Source organism: Trachurus japonicus, chromosome 21 (genome assembly GCF_045865225.1).
Source record: "Trachurus japonicus isolate A0001 chromosome 21, Traja_1.0".
NCBI lineage: Eukaryota > Metazoa > Chordata > Actinopteri > Carangiformes > Carangidae > Trachurus > Trachurus japonicus.
Window position 1 is genome coordinate 3,274,247 of NC_140927.1, and position 23,668 is coordinate 3,297,914.

The 23,668-nt window shown below is 40.7% G+C and overlaps 1 protein-coding gene across 1 annotated transcript; it reads right to left on the reverse strand.

The window, feature by feature from the left end:
- Window positions 1-3,798: 3,798 nt before the first annotated feature.
- LOC146964655 (actin-related protein 3) lies at window positions 3,799-23,668 on the reverse strand. Its single transcript, XM_085765725.1, has 12 exons — window positions 23,511-23,668; window positions 16,968-17,023; window positions 16,616-16,740; window positions 14,643-14,753; window positions 13,875-13,970; window positions 13,577-13,684; window positions 11,622-11,765; window positions 9,947-10,120; window positions 9,709-9,801; window positions 8,357-8,482; window positions 6,872-6,955; window positions 3,799-5,027 (listed from the first exon to the last, which is right to left on the reverse strand). The coding sequence occupies exons 1-12, from the start codon at window positions 23,552-23,554 to the stop codon at window positions 4,932-4,934; spliced, it is 1,257 nt and encodes a 418-aa protein (XP_085621851.1). The 5' UTR covers window positions 23,555-23,668; the 3' UTR covers window positions 3,799-4,931.

Consider the following 23,668-nt stretch of genomic DNA (forward strand, 5'->3'; position numbering starts at 1 on the left):
TCTGTCTAGGTTCTCGTCAGAAAGTAAATCGGTACATCACAGGGGTCACAGTATAGGACCATAGTTCAAATTACATCTCCAGATTCTGGTGTTCATTTTGTTGTAGAGTTTTGGCCACAAGAAGTCAAAACAACAGAGTGCTCATACAACTCAACTCAGTGCATTCAATTATTGTTGTGTTAAACAGAAGCTAATAATTCAACAGTAATGAAAGTTCATCTTCTCTTTTACCAGTGTTATTTCAAAGGTGCCAGAGAGCAGATAAGAGCATTGCTGGGTCAGATGTCAGAGTGCCAGATGATAAATAAATAAATAGTGAATAAAATAAAATAAATATACAGTTGGAAAAAGTCTTAGGAGCTCTAGCCTTCAAAATAATGTTTGAGTGAGGGTAAAAAAAGAGGAGAGCAGATCAAATACAGTATTTCACTTTATAAAGTATGACATGTAGCTTGTGATCATTGCAGAATCTGGCGTAGTGGTCAAGTGGTCAGGGCTGTTGCTTCACAGCGAGGCAGCCTGTTACCCTGCGGGGGGTCGGGGGGGGGGGTTACTGTGTGGACTGTACTTGTTTCCTCCAGGTGTTCTGCTCTGCCTCCGCGGTTCAAAGACGTGTGGCTTGGTCAAGTGGAGGATCTGAATGGCCTGCAGGTTTAAGTTGGCAGTGTGTGTGTCGGACTGGAAGCCTGTTGAGGGTCCGGCCTCCTGAGAGCCTGCAAAGGAAAAGTGTGTATGTTAAAGATAGTAGATGTGAGGTGGATTGGGTGGAGAACGCCTTCCAGTGAATTCGCCAGAAACAGATTGTGTGTAGGCTTGTGTGTGTTGAGTTGGTGATGTAAATCCAAAGATTCGAGAACAACTGTTCACTTCACTGCTCTTTTAGATGCTTCTTCTGACTGAATATCAACAAATAGTTGGATTTTACACATTTATTAAGACAATACATGATTTTGAAGTGTTTTTTAAATGAAATTTTTACCATCATACCCTCAGGAGTAAGCAAAGCTTCATAAACTGCAGTTTTATGTTTGATATTTAGTGTTGATGTGCTGTGGTGGTGTGATATGCAGCGGTGATTAGCATTAGTCATAAAAAAAATCAACAGACTAAATGTAGGATTTAGGCCGTGTTGTTGTGATATGGAAAGCACAGGACAATGAACTTCAAAATAAAACAGAACAAACCGGAAACAGGAGACAAATGATGGCACTACAGTTTACAGATATAGTGCACCTTTGTTGGTATGGTTATGTTTATTTGTCTTATGTTAATTCTTTGTTTGCCATGTTTTAGTACTGTGGTTCTCAACCAGGGGTAATTGGACACCTAGTGGTACTTAGTGTAATTGCAAGGGGTGCTTAATTTGGTGCTCATTTGATTGAGTGACCTCAAACATTTGTAATTTTACTAAAATAGTGACTGGAGCCATGTAGCCAAGATAAGCACAGGCATTTTCCTAATCCCGTATTATGTTTTAATGGGAATTTGCTTAGGGAAAAACATCAACGTCTACGACTGTGAACCCAAAACAATGAGAGACGCAAAAACACTCAACAGGAACTGATAATGCAGGTGATGATGTCATTTTCCCCCCCATTGTTAAAATAGGGCTACTCTGTAGATCAGTGCAGCTTTAAAATGTATTCAGGACTGTTGAGCATGTTAAATATAAAAGTTTGATGAGCTCTGTGAGCTGAAGCCGCTCTGCACCACCTGCAGAAGAATAGATGACTTCTACTCCCACACAAAAGATTGACATTAAAAGTAGTGGTGTTTCCTTACCATTCAGAGCATTAACTCATTTATTGAGTCATTATAGCATCACACATGGTAGGATGATCTGCTCTCCTGGGAACTCCAGCACTGGCAGGAAGGAGGCAGCTGTGGTCAAAGTCTCCCAGAGGAGCTCAGCAGCGAGGGCGATGATGAAGACACGTGGTCTTCTCATCATCGCCTGCAGACAGCTGTGATGGCGGGAGCTGCCTCTGTTGAGGGACTCAGCCTACTCCGAGCTGATAGAGTGTGCTCCTGGACAGAAGTTCAGGGACCCAGAGGGGACGTGAGGAGATTTAGATAGATAGATAGATAGATAGATAGATAGATAGATAGATAGATAGATAGATAGATAGATAGATAGATAGATAGATAGATAGATAGATAGATAGATAGATAGATAGATAGATAGATAGATAGATAGATAGATAGATAGATAGATAGATAGATAGATAGATAGATAGATAGATAGATAGAACTTTATTCATCCCGAAGGAAATTATTTGGCCAGGCCGCTTCTTGACCATGAAGAGGATGTCCAGTCTAAACACTCATCCAGCCCCGAGAGGAGCCAGAGAATCAGTTCTTGTCCATTTCTTCTAAAAAATTGAGTTTCCAATATGTTTTTCGGTGATACAAAATAATAAATTATGAACATGACTCTTGACACAAGCTTCTGCTGCCTCATAAGAGGATAGTGACAGCATGGTGTTGTTGAATGTGAGATGCTCTGTGGCTCAGCTGTGGTTTGCTGTGAATGACTTAGTCTACTCTGCAGCTGGTCTGTTTATGTAAACAGGATCTCTTGAGCCTTTATTGCCTCTTCAGTTTTCAGCCAACATAAATTAAGGTCTTCAAGCAAATCATATTAGTTCTCACAGAGCGATACGACTTCATCCTCACCATCATCTACTCAACCATGAGAACATCTTAAACTGATTAAAACTTCCTGCAGAATTCATCATAAAGCTACTCATTCATTTTACACTCCAAACCAAGGACCACAGACGTGATGTGGAGAAGATGGGGAAACTATGAACTATCAGAGGATGATTCCTGATGATTCCTGCCCATATAAGGATTTTTTTTAGGCAACAAAAATCATGATGTGTCCAATGTGCAAAGTCATTAACTTAGATTAAAGGACAAGGCTAATTTACCTCTTTATTTTAGCATCCCCATATAGTAAAAGGTATTTCAGTCATTTATCCACCATTATTCTTCACACATTGTATTTAGTTGTTTTTATCAATTTATCATATCAACACTTGACATGACGTAGCTATATTTCTTACAGATGAATGAACTACTGAGAATTGGTGATTTAGGCAGCTATGCCAAGGCTAACAGTTAGCCTGCTTACAGAGGCATTATGAACACACCCCACCTTGTCATTGTAAAGACAAAACTTTGCTTGAGAGAGAATAGATATTTTTCAGTTCTCAGATCAGCTAAAGTTAATTCTGTGGTGTCCTCCCTATAGCAACCAGCGACACATTGTAAGGTTATTAAAAATATTACTTCTGGTTGCTTGCAAATGAAATTAAATCAGTAAAAATGACGCCTTCTTCATACCAGAGTGTAGATATTTGTATTCACTGCAATTATATGATTATATTCGGCTGGATTTGATTTTGGGAGGGGTTATTTCCCCCCTAACTCCCCCATAAATTACGCCCATGCACAGCATCAAGGACAGAAGTACAGACTTCAGTTATGTGTTCCAGCTGCTGGACTTTATCAGGGTCATCACATAATATATAGGCAACATATGGGGTTAGTATGACAAAGTGTGAGCAAAAATAAATAAATAGATTTTATACTTGTGTTTTTCCATTTCATACCAAAACAAATTAAATTTCCCTCAACTTTTGATTGTTGGAAGATAAATCAGGCTTGTTTGTGAGGACATCACTTTGTGTTCTGGTGATATTACATGAATATTTAATTTTTAATATAAAAAAAAAGATATATTAATGGAAATGAAGTGAGAGCAGCAAGGCACAAGGACAAACACTCCAGGACTTAGAAACAAATTTGAGCCTTTATTGGAATGTTGCAAGGCATTAAATACACAAATCCCATTATTTTAATAATTTGGTATTTAATAATAAAAAAAAAAACTTCTAGTCTAACAATACTGGTCTGACAGTCGTTCTTATTCAGTTTCATTTTTATAACCTCAGTACGTCCTCTCTCTCTTTTCTTTCACTGCATCACAGAGGTGGAAACCTGACACTGTCCCAAGTGAAAGCAGATGTGAATTAATGAAGAATTAAAGGGCAGACAGCGATGACACATGTGGGGAACTCAGACTCAAAAGAAAATACTGCGTATCAAAGCTGCATCCTGGTTTAAAACAGTCTCTTGTTCATATTGGAATCCATTTCTTTTTCTTTTTTTTTTTTAAACCCCTGATTTCCCAAGTTTTACATATAAAAACTTTAGTATGAAATATAAACAAGCTCTTACCGTGATACACAGACATGTGCATTTGAAGCTGAAATAATTTGCAGAAAATAAAAGCAGACAATAATATGTTCTAAAGTTGTCAATGATCTCAAGAGTCATGGGATCTTGCCTGGACTCTTGGATGTTCTATAAACATAAATAATATGTTCTGGTGTCAGGAAATTACTATCAATGTTACTGTCGTTATCTTCAGCCTCCACCAACACCATCTTTATATTCATCATCATAATCTTTATCATCATTATCATTATCATCATCATCATTATCATCACTCACTGCAAGTTGCTCAACAGATCCAGAAATGTTCTTAAAACTGTTTTGGCGTTCAAACCGTTTTCCCTCATGTTTGAAAAGAAAATACAAAGAAAAAGGAAGAAAGAAAAGAAAAGGAACATTCACAATAAATTTTCCAGCCGATCTGAGTTTGGTCTGGTCTCTTTCCTTTTGTTTTAGTTTTTTTGTTGTTGTTTGACTTTCCTTTCTTTTATATTCTGGATCTCTGTCACTTCCCACACATCCACTGCTGAACGAATAATCAAAAAGCACAGAAGCATCACCGTCCCCCACCTCCTGAGCCTGACCTTTACACCGCCTGACTCCACCACTCTCCAGTCACCCCCGCCCCGCCCCGCCCGCCCCGCCCGCCCCACCCCGCCACCCTGCTGTTAGACTTGGGAGGTCCAAAGTTAAGACATGACTCCAAACACAGGGTTGTGGCGACAGATGCTCGGCCCGATCTCTTCGTAGTCTTTTTTGGTATGGCAGACCTGGTAGAACTCAGGCTGTGGAGACAAACAGAGACACACACCAACATGAGGAAAGTGGACTACATTTGCATATTCATTTTCTGCAGGTGCTGCTGTTTGCTTTCATCAGGCGTGTCATTATTTTATTTACTTCAAACCCCACTGCTGCTGGAAAAGTGTCGCTGTACCACCAACCTTTTCTCAGACCAGACACATCAAAGAGGGGTTTTTTGGAAAGTAAATGTGTTAAAATGAAATATTGACTGTAAAATGAATTTTCAATTTGCTGCACTAGCCGAGCCTGCACAGTGCTCGCAATTTTTGTTCTGAAAAAAAGGAGAAATGTACCTTCTCTGTGTTTTGGTTTCATCAGAGCTGTGTTACTATGAGCACGGTGAGTGAACAAACAGACAAATGGAGACTTTACTCTTCTACAACACTGTGGCTTTGTGTTGTGTTGTCACACTTTGTTGACATTGATGCCTGATGCCTCAGCTGTCAATCAAACAGTGACAGGCCAGGAGTCTGATTGGTCTGAAGGTCAACAGGGTTTCTGATGACTTCTTCCCTTTATTATAAAAACTATTGATTATGGTATTATAGTGTAGGTGCCACAAATTAATTATATGTTCTTCTGTTAGTAATAAGTGAAGGGATATTGTTAGTTTCTTGGTGTTGTTTGTGTTTGTTTGGGGTACTTGTTTTCACAATTAATTGCAGTATTAAATTCCACAATCTCTCAATGTGGAGTCAAACAAATCACCATATCAGCAGATCAGACAAATAATCACTGAAACAATTCAAACGTTTCCCCTGGGGGATTAATAATTGGTCCTATATTAATGGATACTTAAAATATTTTGTGTATATGATTAGAAATGTAAAAATATTTTAACTACAATTGATTTTTATACCTCCATAGTGTTGTGAAATGAATGAATTAATTAATGCATAATAATCATGATAATTGTAACACCGTGATTACTTCTCTGACAATAATTGTACCAAGAAAATCTATAATCGTGACATCCCTATTTGTGTTGATTAAGATATTGTTTATGTGATCATAATGAGTAGGGGAACAGCGGGTCACATGGTGATGAGCAGGGATATCTGTTAATGTGTTTGTCTAAGAGAGAGAGAGACAGGGTGAGCTGGGTCTCTCTATTTTCCGTTGATCACTGTGATTACTTTGGCTGTAATATTTTACACTTTGTTATGAGTTGATCATCTCATAAACAGTTCAAACGTCAGTTAGAAATGTCATTGAGTGTTGTGTTTAGCGAGTCGGACAGTTGGGCCCAACCTCAGCCTTTCAGCGACTCTTTGGCTTTAAGTCTAATTGCATTACCGTACATTCAGCTGAGCTATAATAGACTACTGAAGTGCAGCTGAATGTGAAGATGCAAAGAAGATGAATTGGTATGAAAAGGTGATGAATACTGACTCGACATCCTGTAGTTGCTTTGAGCTATAACTCAAAGCACTCAGGTGTTAATGACCCGATGTGAAAAGGATTTATAGAAAGTAAAATGGAAGCATTGAAGAAGTTGTAAATAGCATGAGGTCGTGTGGCGAACCCAACGTGTTCCATTTTAACATCAATGACTGCCGGAGACTTTTCAGTCGTATTTCCTGCCAATAAAATCATCTCGTTCACACAGCTCATCGACGGGAAAGATTAATGAAACAACCCACAACACTGACCTCAACTAAATGGGTCCAAAAAGCAGACACGACATTTAAAGGATTGAACAAAAGCAGTGTACAGCCTTCAGTGTCACGCACCATGAAAGCCGTGGCGTCTAGAAGTGGATAAAGTGTTCCTGTCATAACGTTTAACCACCAGAGTGGTGCAGGCGCACGTTTGAAATACTTACAGTCGACGCTAACATTGATCCACCAAACCACACTGCATATCTCTGCATATGATGAGTGACGACTTGGACATCGATTGGTTTTGGCTGTGGAGGGAGAGACAGAGACAAACACAGGGATCAGTTCCATTCAGCGGCCTTGACAGAGAGAGAGGGAGGCAGCGGGGACACAGAGTCCAGCAGATGGACTGGTACAAACTTCATCAGCAGCGCAGTCCACACATCACAAAGTATTTAGACACCATCACCTTGTTATTATAGCCAGGCTAGCGCCGCCTACTGGTTCCGGCAAATTTCATTTGCCTCAACCATGTAGTCAGGACACTAGCAATGCGTTTCGGTTTGCATCAGCAAACAGACGGGTAAGTGAAGGCGATGACGTTGAACTCAAGCGCTCAAGATTAACCTATGAGCTTAACCGGTGTATAGCACACGTGACCACCAAGCAGCAGCGATTAGTTGAAGCAAATGTAAGCAACCGCCTCCCGGAAGCAAACGAATCCCTATGGCTCAGGTTCAGACGCTATATGAAATGTAATGAAATAAGCAGCTGATGCATCAGGCTATTGTTATTATACATGTAACTGTAAATAAACCATCTCACTCCTCACTAGGGATGTGGGATTACTTGTTTGCACAATTAACCGAGGTATTAAACCAGCCCAAAAGAGTCCTCTTTGACGTGTGTTGAGTCCTCTGTGCTCCTCCGAGTGTTTTATCAACAGGTTGTTGTCCTGACATGCAGTGTTAATTGCAGGACTTTAGTGTCCAATTAATTAATTCAGTCTGTCCCAGGTGGACTCCAGTCATCAGATAATTAAAGCAGAGAGGAGGCACCTGACCACAGTCTGCAGCCGCAGCCAAGGCCCCATGTCACACTGTTGCAATCACTTCCAGAAAATGTACTGTATGTTCGCTCTGTCATTATGATTGAATATGGACAAAAAATTGTATAAATGTAAAAGTGTGCAAACATCAATCAGCCTGAAGGCCTGTAAACAAGCCCAAGTTTCCATCGATACCCATGATGCTTTGGGACAGAAACCTGTTCAAAAAACAAATCAAACTGAGCATGTTGTCTATTTATCTTTTGGACTTGGATTAGCTACATTCACCATCTGCTCCTTCCAAGCCTCAGGATGTTTTACAGATGCCAGTCAGCTCTGCCTCAGGCTGGCTGACATTTAACATCTCATCAAGATGAATCACAGCTATTGTCTTCAACCAGCCGAGGAGGCAGGAGACATTATTTATAACCTTCCCTTCTCCAATTTCAACTGAAGATTTCAATACAACATTCGGTTCGTACTAACAAATTTGCTATTTGGGCAAATTGATTCACATTCAGCACAACAACTGCATTTGCAGTGAGAAAGCACAGAAAGTTTAAAAGACATTTTTTTCCCTCACTTTCACTCCTCACGCCGTAATTGTGTTTTGTCGAGCGGTATCGATCCGCGCGGCGTACAAATTAATGTGTACTCTCACCTTGAGCTTGCCTCCACTCAGCTCCTCACTCATCTTCAGTCGGGCATCAACCGTCCTCTTTAAGTCTCTCTGCAGACGGCGCCCAAAGTCCCTGAACATGGTGGAGCCTCCTGACAGAACAATGTTCTGTGGAAGAGAAGGTGACGGGGATCAGAGAGCTGAAGAGTCAGAGCCACTGAACCGCTGTGACCTGTGAGACCAGGACTCTGATGGAGCGCTGTGATGCATGAAAGATCTGACCCTGCTCATCAAACACAAATTGTATCTCTTTGCTTGAAGCTCAAACTAAAACAAAGGTCAATGTCCCCCATCAACATAATACAGAAGGACTGTTGTCTGTAATCAAGCTCATCTGCTTAAAAATGTATAACAGCTAGTGGCACAAACACAGCAGAAGTTAGAGCCAATGCAGGTTTTGTTAAATGGAAAATAAATTCCAAATGTCCAGTTGAGTCTTAAACAGTTTTGCCCTATCTCCAAAAATAGCTCAATTAAAGGGATACTTCACCCAAAATTGATAATTTACCAATTTTCTACTCACCGTCATGCCAAGGAAGGGTTTGGAAAACTTTCTGAGTCAAAACACTTTTGGAGTTCCAGGGGGGGTCTGACTGGTAACGGATTTTCATATAATGGTGGCGGATAGAGTTTACTTTAGAATCGTCCAAAACACACACCATGAAACATCCAGATACCTCCGTACTGCTCGTCTGTACTGACCCAAGTGTCCTGAAACCGCCACATGAAAAAGTTGTTCGGAATTGTTCGGTGATCTCTATTTTTATCCTTGTTGTAGCAGTAGCTCCCAGTGGCTGTGTAGATGTTTGTGCACATGCGCGAGATTTGCTGCGAGATGTTTGTTCGTCGTTGTAGACCATTGGATGTATGATGTAAACATGGAAGAATATCTCGCAGCAAATCTCACACATCTCGTGCAGCCATTGGGAGCTACTGCTACAACAAGGATAAAGACAGAGATCAAATTAACAACTTTTTCATGTGGTGGCTTCAGGACACTTGGGTCAGTACAGACGAGCAGTATGCAGGTACTGTATTTGGATGTTTCATAGTGTGTGTTTTGGACGATTCAAAACTGAACTCTATCCGCCAGCATTATATGAAAATCCATTGCCAGTCAGAACCCCCCCTGCAACTCCAAAAGAGTTTTGATGACTCTGAAAGTTCTCCAAACCCTTCCTTGGCATGACGGTGAGTAGAAAATTGGTTAATTGTCGATTTTGGGTGAAGTATCCCTTTAACAGAGGGTCACACACCAAGAACAAACTATCACACCAGTTACAACAAAGCAAACATTTGCATAAATATGCAGGAGACTCTGTTGTCCAGCTCACCTTGTACAGAGGACGCCTGGTATCGATAGGACAGTTCTGAATGACCTCGTCCACCACCTCAGAGATGGGCTGGGTGAAGTCAGGGTTGGCAAACTGTGACGACGAGGACAAAGAGGACAGGTCAGTCTGTGCTGCGTATGAAGCAAAGAATCTGTTCACACCTGTGTTAACGTGTGCTTGTTGTGTCTGGGCTCTGGTCTTCAGATTCACTGCTCTGATTCAGCCGTCACTGACTAACCTCTGGGTGGAAGAAGATCTCAGGTCCCAGGAAGCGCTCGTAGCCCACGTCGATGGTGAACTCCTTTTTGCTGATGGCGTTGATCCCGGTGTACTGCTTAATCCACTTGGAGCCGTCTGTGTCGTACTTGTTGAACTCTTTGACTAGATCTGGGCACACGTAGCTGAACCGCTCCTGGTAAAGACAGCACAGGTACAGTTGTATATTTAGCTCCAGCCATCCTTTTAATGGCGCTGATCATTAGTTTATATCATCAGTCAGCTTGAATGCTACAAGTATTTTGTTTTTTAATGTGTCAGCAGCCTGTTATGAGTGGGGTTACACTGTAGAGTCTATTAAGAGGCTTCATTAGTTTGATTTGTATGAAACGTGGCCCACACTTTAATGTTCATTCCGGACCGCAGTGGAATGAACATGAAAAAAATGCCTGACAATATGCACAACACACATTCTCTAGATGTCATTTGTTTGACTCCACATTTTTTCTTGTGTGTGAGCCTCAGGGTAACAGAGAATGGTCCTTGACATCAAGAGCAAAGTCTCGGATAACAAGCTGTTTAGTAAACATGGAGCAACTGTGGAGAATCAACACGGATCAATAAAATGAGCCAACTGACAAGAAGTGTTTGTCGTGGTTTTCTTCCTATGGAACTGTGACCTAAGGAAAGACTGAATGAATGAATGAACGAATGAATGAATGAACAATTTAAAGCAAATTTGTTTGTCAACTGAAGAGTTGGAAACTAAATTAAAAAAAATCTTCTTTCTTTTTTTTTACTTTTAGTGATGCAGGATCAAACTCAGTTAATCTTCTATAAGTTGGTGCATAATTGAATGTAAAAAACAAAACAAGGACAGCAGCTACATGCGACACACAGACCAACACTGGCACCTTGTGTCCTCATGGAGACAAAGTATGAAATTCCAGTTTTCCATCTAATTACACATAACAAAATGAGGAATCCATCACTGTCATTGTGGTGAATGCAGCTGGAGTTTAAAGACAAAAAGCAATATGTTGTGAATGAAATGTGTCTCCTGGGCCAATTAGTCTTTAATCAGGTGTTTTTGCATTTATAGCTGCAGTGAAAGAGATACAGGAACACTGGACATCCAGCTAATAATCCAGAGTAGGATGATTAGCTGTATGTCCAATTCTGCATACATACTTCACTATCCGAACAGAATTCAAATTATTTTAAAAATGAGAACATTAAAAGTTGGAAAATGACGAACGCGTGCCTTCCGCAACGACATGGTAAAACTTAAATGTGTTGCAAATGTTACATAACAGATTTGGTTGGAATGCCCTTTAGTGGACGCGGGACGTAATAATAAGCTGGTATAGGTGTATATAATGGGCTAAAAAAACAAACAAACAAACAAACAAAAAAACATAAAATATTTGAATACAATTTGAATATTTAACATAAGAAGCATTATAAATTTAAATCTGATTTGGTGGGGGATTGACAGCCCTAATCCATACATACATTCTGCATACATTCTACATACATCTGTCTGTCAGTCTGAGGCTCTCTACATGACTGTGAGAGGATTCTTTTTCACAATACACACATCACAACTTTCAGCATAGCATGGTGAGCACAGTGGGGGTGATTGTTGTCTATTTAGAAGATGAAGGGGCTGATGGGAGCGGTAGCTGTGCTCCTACCTTTACTGCCTTGGCCGTCTCCAGCGACTGCTCTGGTGGGATTCCCACCTCCCTCTCCCTCAGGAGCTGCTGAGTGAAGTAGGTGATGTCTCGCCCTGCGATGGGAATGTGCTTTATACAGCTGCCGATGACATATCCTTCAGCCTGAGGGACGGACAGACACACAGACAGAGAGAAAGCTGCTGTTATATAACGTGCAACATAACAGTGAGATGCATGAGCACAGAAAAGAGACAGAGACCGAGTCTACAGCTGTTGTAGCGTGATATTTTTCCATTAGATCTGTGTTTTACTTTGAGTCTGTCTCCACATCTCGGCAGTGTTGTGTTTGGCCCATTTTTTCTGTGTGTTCAGCAGTGGCTACAGACATGCTGATTCAGTCACAGCCTCGAAATGTATTCTGCAAGCACATTTCCTAAAATTGAGTAATTCCTTCCAGCCGTTGAAACACTATGGCCTGGTTTCAAACATCAACATTATCCGGTTACTAAGCAAGTAGACAGGTGGGAATATTTTTCTCTAAAAAGAAAAAAAAAATCTCTTTTGCCACAGAGGAAAAAAACTCAATACAACACTTCTTCACCCACTGCTCTTAAACACAGCTATCACAAATCTTCATTTAAAGTAAGACATAGAAAATGCTTTAGTTTTACCATGTTTCTTTAAAGGGATAGTTCAACATTTTGGCAAATTGGCTCATTGCTATAATCCCTATAGTTTTAGGAGTAGGTTCGTTATGTCGGTGCAAGCTATTTTTAGAACGGCGGAGCAGAGCCGCGAGCTGCTCAGAGCTACGCTACGGAGGCTAATGGGATTTCTTGGTTTCCCTCATCAAACTCATCAAATACACAATCCAACAACTCCAAAACGCTCTGGTGGGCAAGTTGTGACCTGCACATTCACCAATAATGGAACATTACAAGACAGAGTTGTTTTAGAAGTAAATTCATGCAAAACCACTGATGCGTGTTACCTTCAGGGACAGTTTTTCAGCAAGCAGTCTCTGCATTTGCCTCGAAAACAACTCCGTCTCGTAACGTTCCGTTATCTCATAGCTTGCGGCTCTGCTCTGCCGTTCTAAAAATAGCTTGCACCGACAATTAAAGGTAACGAACCTACTCCTAAAACTATAGGGATTATGGCAATGGGCCAATTTGCCAAAATGTTGAACTATCCCTTTAAAAATAGCAAGGCCATATTAAGCCTAAAAATTAAAACAGCTAAACTTTCTATGTTGTTGAGTTGTGTTCCAGCATGATCACAAATGTGTCCATCAGTGCTCAAACTAGAGGAATCTGAGATTTTATTCAAGGTAACAGTCTGTTTTATTTGGTGGCTTATATTTTAACCAGGAGTTTAGTCATCAGATCTGGATCTGAAGTTATCAGAGGAAAAACTGAGTAAATGTTCCACAGTTTGGCTCCAAATTCCTCAGAGACTTCATGTGTCAGCTGAAGAACATCTGTGAATGACTGACTCTTAACATGAAACTGCTTTATTCAAGTCAAGTTATCAAGTGATGGAAGAAACAGCCAAAATAAAAACAATCCCAGCTCGGTCTCATGCCCAGTGAGGCCAAACAAACACTGATTTTTAATGTGAAACAGCCTAAATCTGTGACCAAACCTCCAGCCACTGACACTGAAGGAATCCAAACCAGGAGAGGCTGATGGGAACAGTGGTGCAGAGTGAAGACCTCACCTCACCACACAACATCACTAAACCCTTTCTTTTGTTACTGCTGATTGAGAGACCTCTAGTGGCAGAAGCTACACACAGCGCTTTAAAGGAGTGGATGTTGACATAATCCTACCTTTTCTCTGTGAAATCTAACAGGAGCATAAATAATAAGTTGCTATGAAAATGTTAGCACTGACTTCAACAGCGCAAAACAATTTGGCACATAGATGTTAATATGGCCTGAGAGAGCTGTAAATTACGGTCAGTGAGCTCACCACAGGGATGACGTGGGTGACACCGTCTCCGCTGTCGATCACAGTGCCTGTCAGCGTCCTCTCTCCCACCTGTCTGGACGTCCAGGAGGCTGCCAGAGCCAGCACAGCCTGGCAAACACACACACACACACAAATGTCAGACTGATAATATCTTAGCTGTAAGTTCAAAATGCAAATAGGCAAAAACTGTTACAACTGGTCTCAGTTTAAAGATACACCGATGACTGAAACGTGATGTAAAATGAATATCCAGAGAGTAAATGAGGACACTGCATCACGTGTTTCTTTGTGTGTTCACCTGCACAGCGATGTACAGCCCGGGTACGTTAAAGGACTCGAACATGATCTCTGCTGTGTACTCTCGGTTTTCCGGTGTGTTAAGAGGAGGCTCTGTCTGCAAACCAAACATTTTGATTTACAACTCAAGTCATAATGACATATGCACAATCATACAAACAATGACTGGTATGTAGGGATGTCACAATTACTTAACGCCACAATTAATTGATCATAAAGATTCCTAAATACCGTCACTTTCCAAAAAAGATTATGTCAGAACCATATCGGCAGATGTGCGCCAAAGTAAAGGAAGATGCACCGATACTGGTAACGTAACACTGAATAGGTGGGAATTTAAACATTGGCGTGTCATTTGTAATTTTAAAAAATGATTAAAATAAACTTAAACAATTGATGGCAATTAATGACTTAAATATTTCAAACACTTCCCCCAGGGGATTAATAACTGTCCTATATTAAGAGATTAGTAATGTTATTATATTTGGACTATATTTGATTTTACACATTCATAGTGTTGGGAAATGTATTGATGCAAAACAATAGTGATAATCCTAATACCGTGATTATTTCTCTGACAATAATCGTACCAAGAAAATCTATAATCGTGACATCCCTACTAACTGGTATGACTTTTTTTAACACAGTTCTTCAGATACATCGTTAAAATAATAAAAAACACAACATATTTAAAAGCGGACATATGAAAAGGTATAATTATTGGTTGTGTTTTCTTGCCCTCAGCCAGCCATATTTTGGGGGGCCTTACCAGGAGGAAGTAGTGGTCCTCAGGCTCAGCCCTCAGGTACTTGAAGATGATCTGCTCCATGAAGCGCTCCATTAGGTCCCAGTCCTCCACGATGCCATGACGGATCGGCCACTGTTTGATACAATTGTTCAGGCAATTAGGATGATGTTTGTGACAGCGGGGCAGTAGGAGGAAGAACTAAGGTGTGCCAATAGTGATGCATCATGTTGTAAATTCAAACTGCATGGACACTGTAGTTCACAGTGCGTTTGTCTTTCAAAGCCTTCTGGATTTGCTGCCTGTCTACGTGAGCTGCAGTGCAGCTGGACACAGAGTGCTCTCATAATGGAGTCTGATCTCAGGTTTAACAGCTGAGGTCAGGTTCCTCTGCAGGTGCTGAGCTCTGACAGTAATCTCTAAAATGCAGGATGTTAGTTTAATGATGTCATGCAGCAGATTGTCATCTGGCATAAAACATGGAATTATTCATTAATGTTTCCTCAGGACTGACTTTTGTTTGGGGTTATCCATGGGACTAACTGGACCTGTACAATGTTAATGTCTTCACCCTTTGAACTGACATTTGCCACAGTTTTGAGTTGACAAATGTAAACATACAGCAACTGCAGTCATCTTGGCTGGATGTGTTGTGTTTATTCTACATACAGTAGATGTGTGTGAGCTCCAATGAGGGTCAAGGACATTTCGAGCTGGTAATGTGAGCTTGCAAATAATTCTGGAGTTTGAAATGTAAATCAACCTTTTGAAATTCAAGTTTATACAAGCAGAAAAGACAGGAACGACTGAATAATGAATCAACAAATTATATTTGTGGTCAAGGTAACAGACCACCTGCCCTCTAATTGCACCAAAAGTCAGTAAGATTTTATTTATTCATATTCTCTACACAAGCTCGACATTAAAATGTTCATGCAGTAAGGATGGTTTACAGCTAAACACTTCAAAATTACTTCATTATTTGTGAACGCCACTTTGAAGCTCAAACTTTTTTTATCCTAATTTGTTCCCAGACAACGTGCTGCATACTCATCTTCAATCAGCTGATATTTACAGTACAAAACATCAATACACTACATCATTTTGTACCAGTGTTTTGAGGTTTCACTATTTCACCACCATCCACTACTTGTTTTCATGATTTTTACCTGTGGTCAGATCCTGCATTGCATTGTGGGAGAAGCATGTCCTTCAACAACACACTGAAAAAGCCTATTCTTTTTGTTACTTGTACTGGGTTGCTGTACAGGGAATAAGACAGCACATAACAATAAAATAAACAGGAGAGAAGCAGAGTATAGAGGGTTTGGAGCACAACTCCAGTGGTGTTCATTCTGGTTAATTAACTTACTGGGACATCTATATGGAGCAAAGCCTTCATTGCTGATGTTATTAACACTGTAGGAGCTCTACTGCCTGAAACTCAAAGAGCTGTGCACATCTACATTCATAAGTCTGGTCCCAGATCAGCAGAAATAACAACATCTTATTACATCACAGGACACATAGTTTATTTAGAGTTCTATTATCTATTATATACAGTAGATATCCTAATCTGTCATTTCACATAGCTATCTAAGGAAATCCTATTTACTGAATAGCTCCTACAAATTAAACCACTGTGTCAACTCTAATTTCTTAACAAAATAATATGATAACATCATAAAGAAAATCATCCTAACATAATTATCCTCAGATAGGGGCTGACCTTGAGGAATACAAGCTGTGACAGTTCATAAAATCACATTACATGTCTAGTGAAAACTCATTTTAAGGCGATGATTTAAGAGAGTTGATTCTCAGACTCTCTCTTCCATATCTGGGTGACAGATAGGAAAAACCATCAGAGACGCCTCTTCTTTAGTCTGCTTTGTGTTTACGAGCTGCTAAATACATTATGTTGCCTGAAGAGAGTGAGGAAGTCTCATGCGGTGTTTGCTTCTGTGGGTGTGTGTGAAGCCATCAGGGTCACATACCTTAGTGGAATATGTGGGCTTGTCTATCGCTTCATCACCAATGTAGAAGTCCAAGTCGTCCACCCCCTTCATCATCCTCCGCTGGGCCTGGTCTCCAACCTTGGCTGACTCTTTGATGGCAATACCTGACGGAGAGGAGAAGTCAACACAGAGAATCAACTCTCTCTGAATATGTAAGGACAAAGACTTGAACCATGTTATCTCAGTGTCCTGCAGAAATGCACAGTGAAACCACTTTGGATTGTGTCACTGTTGGAACAGATCTCTTCCTAGTGACTACCCTGTGCGTTGTTAATGTCTCTGTCCTGCTAGGCGACTGTTTGGGAAATTGAATGCACAGTGAAATACTCACATGACGGAACGATGAACTGTGGCTCTGTGTTCCCTGCATACCCTAGTTTGGTGTAACTGCAAGAGAAAAGACAAAAAAAAACAACATTTAACTTGAGGTAACAAGTTGCTGCATGATCAGGACAACAAGCAGCAGCAGTAGCAGCGGCTGCGCTGCTGGAGCCGCATTTATATGTGTGAAAGTTTACCTCAGTCAAGATTATTTTTGGCCGCTATCTCCTATTGTTTTGATCAATGGCATCACTGTCCGTTAGCTGGTTGGTTGGTTGGGTGCCAAGAGCAGCAGCGGCTCTGGAGTTTGCTAATAGGAGGCCATTAAAAGAGCCATTCATGTCACACTGGGAACTGAGGACTATTCATATTTGTCTGGGGGAAAAAGATCACTTCTGTATAAACTGACCTTCCTCAATATAAACTCACTATGACCTCAGTCACTCACTGCTAAATCCTGTCTTTCCGTTCTCTGTGAGTAAAACTTTTACCAAGGGGGGGACGCAGTACGAATACAGAACAGAAAAAGCTTGGTAACACTAGTTGGGCATTAATAAATACTGAATTATTCACTTACAATGCATGAATACTCATTAGTATGTAGTTTATAAATACAGTTAGTGCTTATCAATGATGAGTAACACAATTTTAACTCTGTTTATAAACAATACTAATGAGTATTCATGTGTTATAAATGATGAATTCAGTATTTGATGCTTAATAGTGTGTACCAAAGTGTTACCAAAAGCTTTTTAAAACTTACTACTGCAGTATATTAACCTCTAGTTTAGGAACTGAAATCTATTTGAAGGAAAATATATTTTCTGAACCTTATTTTTTCATGTTTTGGATGTAGAAGAGTCGACTAACATGGAATCAAATCAGTGCAAATCATTGCAATGTGTGTTATTGTGTGGTACCTTTACTTATGCATCTGATCTGCATAGCCACACACTAACACAAACAAACTAAAGCATGGAGGCAGCAGTAAGTAGACCTGCAACCCCTGTGGTCTGCAGGGTAAAAGTCAGATCTGCTCAATGGAGTCTGGTGGCTTTGAACCAAAAGGATCTTACTGCTTTAAAAAAAAAAAAAAGCTTTGTCAGACATGTGTAACTTGTGTTGTTTACACTGCAGCAGCTGTTGCCGGGCACACAGCTCTTGTTCACCAGTAAACTGATTCAAAATATGATTGTCTTTTACACCTCGATATATTAGGACGATAAAACGCATACGAGACGATGAAATGCAGGTTAAAAAATCCCAGTCGTCCTTTAAGTCTCAGCATCAAAGACTGGAGCGTTTACTGCCTCCTCCATGTTTCTGCTGTGCTCTGTGTGAATGGGGTTTTTTGCGGGGCACATGCTGACCAGATGTAGTCATGGCTGGGGTTGGCCCAGACACCACTCTCATACTTCCTGCACACAGGCCGCGAGGGACTGATAGAGGACACTGCTGACAACTGCCAAAGCACTGTGGGCATAATAGGCCACATCCTGGTCATAACAGTGGCTCCTTTGAATTCAACTTTATGAAGAAAAAAAAAAAGAAACCGGAAGGAGCCACATCAGCAGTCTTATAGAAAACTCAACAGGTTGTTATAACAGTAAGTTCAATTCATTCATTGCAGTGTTGAAAGTCAAATAAATACCATCCCTAGGTTGCACAAGTGTGCATCCACAACTTTACAGCTCTGACAACACATTTTTGAGAGCTTGTATATTTCCTGTCCTGAACATCGATGGAGTTCTGTTGTTTTACACAGGAAATATCTCATCTCTTATAAAAGCAATGGTAGAGGTTTGTGCAGAATAGGGATGTCACGATAATAGATTTTCTTGGTACGATTAATGTCACAGCAATAATTACGGTATTGCGATTATCATATTATTATGAATCAATAAATTTCACACACTATGAATGTGTAAAATCAAATTTTGTCAAAATATAATTACATTACTTATCTCTTAATATAGGACTAGTTATTAATCCTAAAGGGGAAGTGTTTACAGTCACAGTCACAAAAGTCATTGTCATCTATACCAAATGTTTAAGTTTATTTTAATCATCTTTTTAAATTACAAAACTCCTACCAATTCAGTGTTAAGTTAGATAAATGGACCAGTATCTGTGCATTCTCCTTTACTTTGGCGCACATCTACCGATACGGTTCTGACATCATCTTTTTTGGAGAGTGACGGTATTTAATCATCTTTACGATCAATCAACTGTGGCATTTAATACCGTGATTAATTGTGAAAACAAGTAACCATGACTGACATCCCTAGTGCAGAATAAATACAGATGCAAAGCAGACACATAGAATGAATCATCAGCTATCTGTAACAGTGGAGCGGCTTCTTATCACCTGCTGGCTCCTCTCTCCTACACACTAGGTAAATACCACTTGGCATGGTTTCTCCTAAAGTCTCACAATCAGTATTACACCTGCTGAGATATCACCACTGTACACACCTGCCTCTGAATATGAAACCATAAATATGCTGTTAAAATGTCAAACCAGTATTTAGGACCCGAGTGCCTGCATCACTATGTAAGAAAAGAGGGATACTGTATCTATGGAAACGAATCGAAAAGCACATGTGTCTGATTCATTTCTCGCTTCCAAGAGACGGGTGACATCATCACCTCCTTTCTCATTACGGAGGTGACACTAACTGACAAGCAGAAGCCGGCTCACCGCCGCTATTTCTCTCTTCACCTATTTCTGCTTCAGCTGTGAAACCTCTGCTTTGTCAGGAACTGAAAACGGTGTGTGGTGTGTGAATAAAGTTATATAATCTTATCTGGCAACTTCACCTATCTGTAAAGCAAAAGATCTGCCACTGTTGATTTTTCGAAGGTAGAGAGCGGAGAGAAAGAACAATGTGGGAATAGAAAACATACAGTGCAGGAGATCAGCTCAGTACAGCAGAAAACTGGCAGGCGCACTATATGTACTATTACTAAAAATAATATGTCAGATTTTAAGCTTTAACTTTCTAATACAGTTTACACTGTCGCTGTGCCAGTTCTAAAAGTAAAACTGTGGGCAGTTCTCTTACTAAACCTCACAGTAATAACTCTGCATCCTGTTGTGAAATTGAGACGTTAACAAACTCATCACCACTGTAGTGTAGTGCACCGTAACATAGTCTAGTTTGCATAATGTGTTTTGACAGATTTGAAATTGAACTGAACAGAAAACAGGCTACTCCCGGGCAGAAGGTATAACCATCATCTGATACTCAACATTTCTTGTTTGAAGTTCAGACAAGGAGGTCAGATAAAAGCCCAAAGAGTGGCTTTATCAGTCTTATATGGGCCGCATGAGCGTTAGTTTTTACTCCAAGGCAGCAACAGTCAAGACTGATGTACTGAGGTTGAGTTTCATCACTTTTTTAAATGTGACAAACCAACAGAGAAGTATCACTTCACTAAGTCACGTGGCGTCTTTTTGGATCCTTCATCTCAGTGTTTGAATTTTATGACCACAGCTTTGCTTTTAAGTGATCTCACTGCTCTGATTGGTCTGATTCCCAGCTGGAGCAGTCCTAACAGCTTGTCAGTCTACAGATAATAATACTAAACTTGCCGGCCAATATATAAACTAGATTTGAGCTGTTGTGCTTTTCTCAAAACACCACAGATTTATTTATGTACAGTTGTTGTTTACTGTCTCAGGTGGTTAACACCAGTTTACAGGTATAACACAGGCAGCCAGTCAGAGTAAGCCTGGAAATGAAGAACAAGGTTGTTGACCTCAAAGGAAATTGATTCTTTTTTTGTAGCAAGTGCTCATATGTTAAAAAAAAAAAAAAAAAAAGAGAAACTCTACTAACTCTACTGGCTCTCCACCTTATAAGTTCTTTACCAATCGATTAAAATGTCCAAGGTAGGTGTAATGAAATAGCTACATTATGAAGATGAGGCATGTATGTTATGTTAGAGAGAGTGATGGTTACATGTGTGATAGTGTTTAGTGAGAAGACTGGTGCTTTATTTTAACAAGGTCTTCAATATCATCACCAGACTTCACAGACACATAGGTACCGGTAGGTCTGTAGTGGTGGAAATTATCAGCTCAGCTGTTATCAGTAGTTATCAGTTAGTAAAGGTGCCCTGTAGCCATATTATATATTTTTTTATGGCTGCAAATATGATATCAACCATATTTATCACTTCCATTCACACAACATTTAGAGATAACGACAGCTGCCTCACAACAGTAACAAGACCAACCAACAGCAACAGAGTGGGAAGGGTAATTCTCTGCAATACCCCGAACACCTTCATACCACAGAACAGTCCCAGCTTGTCTACCGTCCTCAACCTGCCTCAACAAGACAGTGGACATCACTGCACAGGGCGGCTCGAGCTGAGAGCAAATAACCTCAGTTCGAGCAGTAAAACTCTTCTGTGGTGTGATTGCTTCTGTGATTTCTCATCTAAATGAACCTTTTACAGACAGATGGTCAATTGTAGGATAAACCGACATTGAGCGTCTGAGTAAGATGTAATGAACCTCTCCTGCTTCGATGATCTTTTCATCTTATAAAATCAGAAACACCTGGACCTGTTCACCATGTTCACACCTGTCAGACCTGGGTGTTAATTACTTGATTGTACAATGCAGTGCACCTGTGTGCATTCATGATGTTCCTCCACTCATTCATTCAGGTTTTTCATTGCATTTGTCACCTGTCTGTGCATCCTGGTATGTGCTAAACCTGCCATAAGTGAGACTCATTCATGATTGCTGCCATGCGTTAGGACATTTCAACTGTTTTCATGAGACAGACAAACAAAGAAAGATCACCCAGCTCCTTTGAATAGCTGAACTGGAACATCTGAGTCTTCATTTGCGAAGGATGTGACTGTGGTTCTTTCACTGCCTGGTCAAGTAGTCTCTTCTAATAATAGCACCCCGGCCACTTAGAAAAGTTGGTGTGTTAGAGGAAATATAGTTGTCACTGTTTGGACATCATACGCATGACTCACAGACAGCTGTTTAACTCCCTCAGCATATTACAACCTCTGCCAATTTGCTGCGTCTCTGTGGCTAAAAAGCTGCAGGGAAGGGTTCACTCTAAAAAGATGTAATCACAAATTGAATCTCAAGCTGTGTCTCAACTGTGACTTTACGACCGAGCCTTGTTTCTGCAGATAAAAAAGAGTCAATCTTGTAGACGCCGATACTGAAACATATGTGTTATCACTTTAAACCTTGGCCAGAAACGTAAAGGCCATCTGCTTGAAGAGCAGAAACTAGCGCAAGCTAACCCAATTCTCAGTAGCATTTTCTTTAGCTTGTCCCAGTGCCGACCAGAAGGAGCAGACTGGTTTATAGCCCGAGGGGAGGAGGGGGTAAGAGTGTGGTGGTATGCAATGTGAGGAGTGACGAGTTCAAGCCCCTACATGCAAGCAATGCAAACAGCCCTTGACTAACTGAGCATACCTATCATCAGCCGAGGTCCACTGTTTGAGCAAATCTACACTGGTTAACCAGAGATTTCTCTTCCTCAAAGTTTGAATCAACTCAAGTAGAGGGTAGATACAATACCAGAGTGAGTGCATATGATTACAGTTTTAAAAACTGGCTTTCAATAGCTCTCAAATGCCTTAACACTCAAATCAATCATTAATGCAACTATATACCTGATACCAAAGCAGAAAGAAAGGTATGCACACCAATCAATACAAACAGTGCTGCAGGAGGAGCAAAGATAACATCTAGTCCTGTCTGCCCATTAGAGACGTTATTTACTGCGGGAGGAAAAATACTATTGCTGAAATACAACGGTAACAATTTGCCTGGGAAAAGAATCAGTAGCCCGGTAAAGAGACAGAAATTAGAGAAGTTAATCAAAAAAACATGCTCGGATGCCGAGAAACGACCATATATGGACTAAAAAGCGTGAATGAGGAAGTGCAGGCTGTATAGGAAGTAGTACTGCGCCTGCTCACATCCAGACTAATGAGCAGAAAAATGAATTGCGCTGGATAAAGTCACGGCTAAATATACACGGTATCATATCAATATGGAAACTGTAGTAAATTAACATCGGTTTTTTACACTGTAACGCCAAATTATGACGGGGGGAAACTCCAAATGAATGAAGCCAGATGTGAGGACATCCTTCCTCAGTCAGGTTTCGGTCTTGTAACAGCAAACAGTCGCTGGTTTCTTACACTGAAACCCCCCGACAGGAAGAAAAACACAGTGTAGCTTGTGATGAAACCGAGCTAATGATGAGAGAAGCAAACGAGCAGGACAACGAAATTATAAAAAGAAGCGGTAGCCGTGCACTCTAGAGAAGCTCTGATTAGCTGACTGGCTTTGATGCAAATGGGAAATATCATTATAATGACACAGTTAGCTGTTCGCGAGCACGTTAGCTCGCATGCTAGCTGCCTGCATTATACACAGAGACACACACCCAGTCGCTGCTGCTGCTGCTGCTGCTGACACTGACAGTCCCTGACCGAGCTCAGCCTCTCCATGACACCCCCAGCCCCCTGTCTGCACCGCGCTCCGCTTTCAGCAACCTACCCCGTGCCGCAGTCGACAACACACGCCGGTAACCGTCCAGCCATCTCTCCCCGGGGTCTCTGCTGACTAGGAACGGTTGAGTTTGATGGATAGCAGGCTGTTGTCGGCGGGAGGATCTGGCGAGCCGTTCACAGGCGGAACCCTGAGCCCGCACAGTG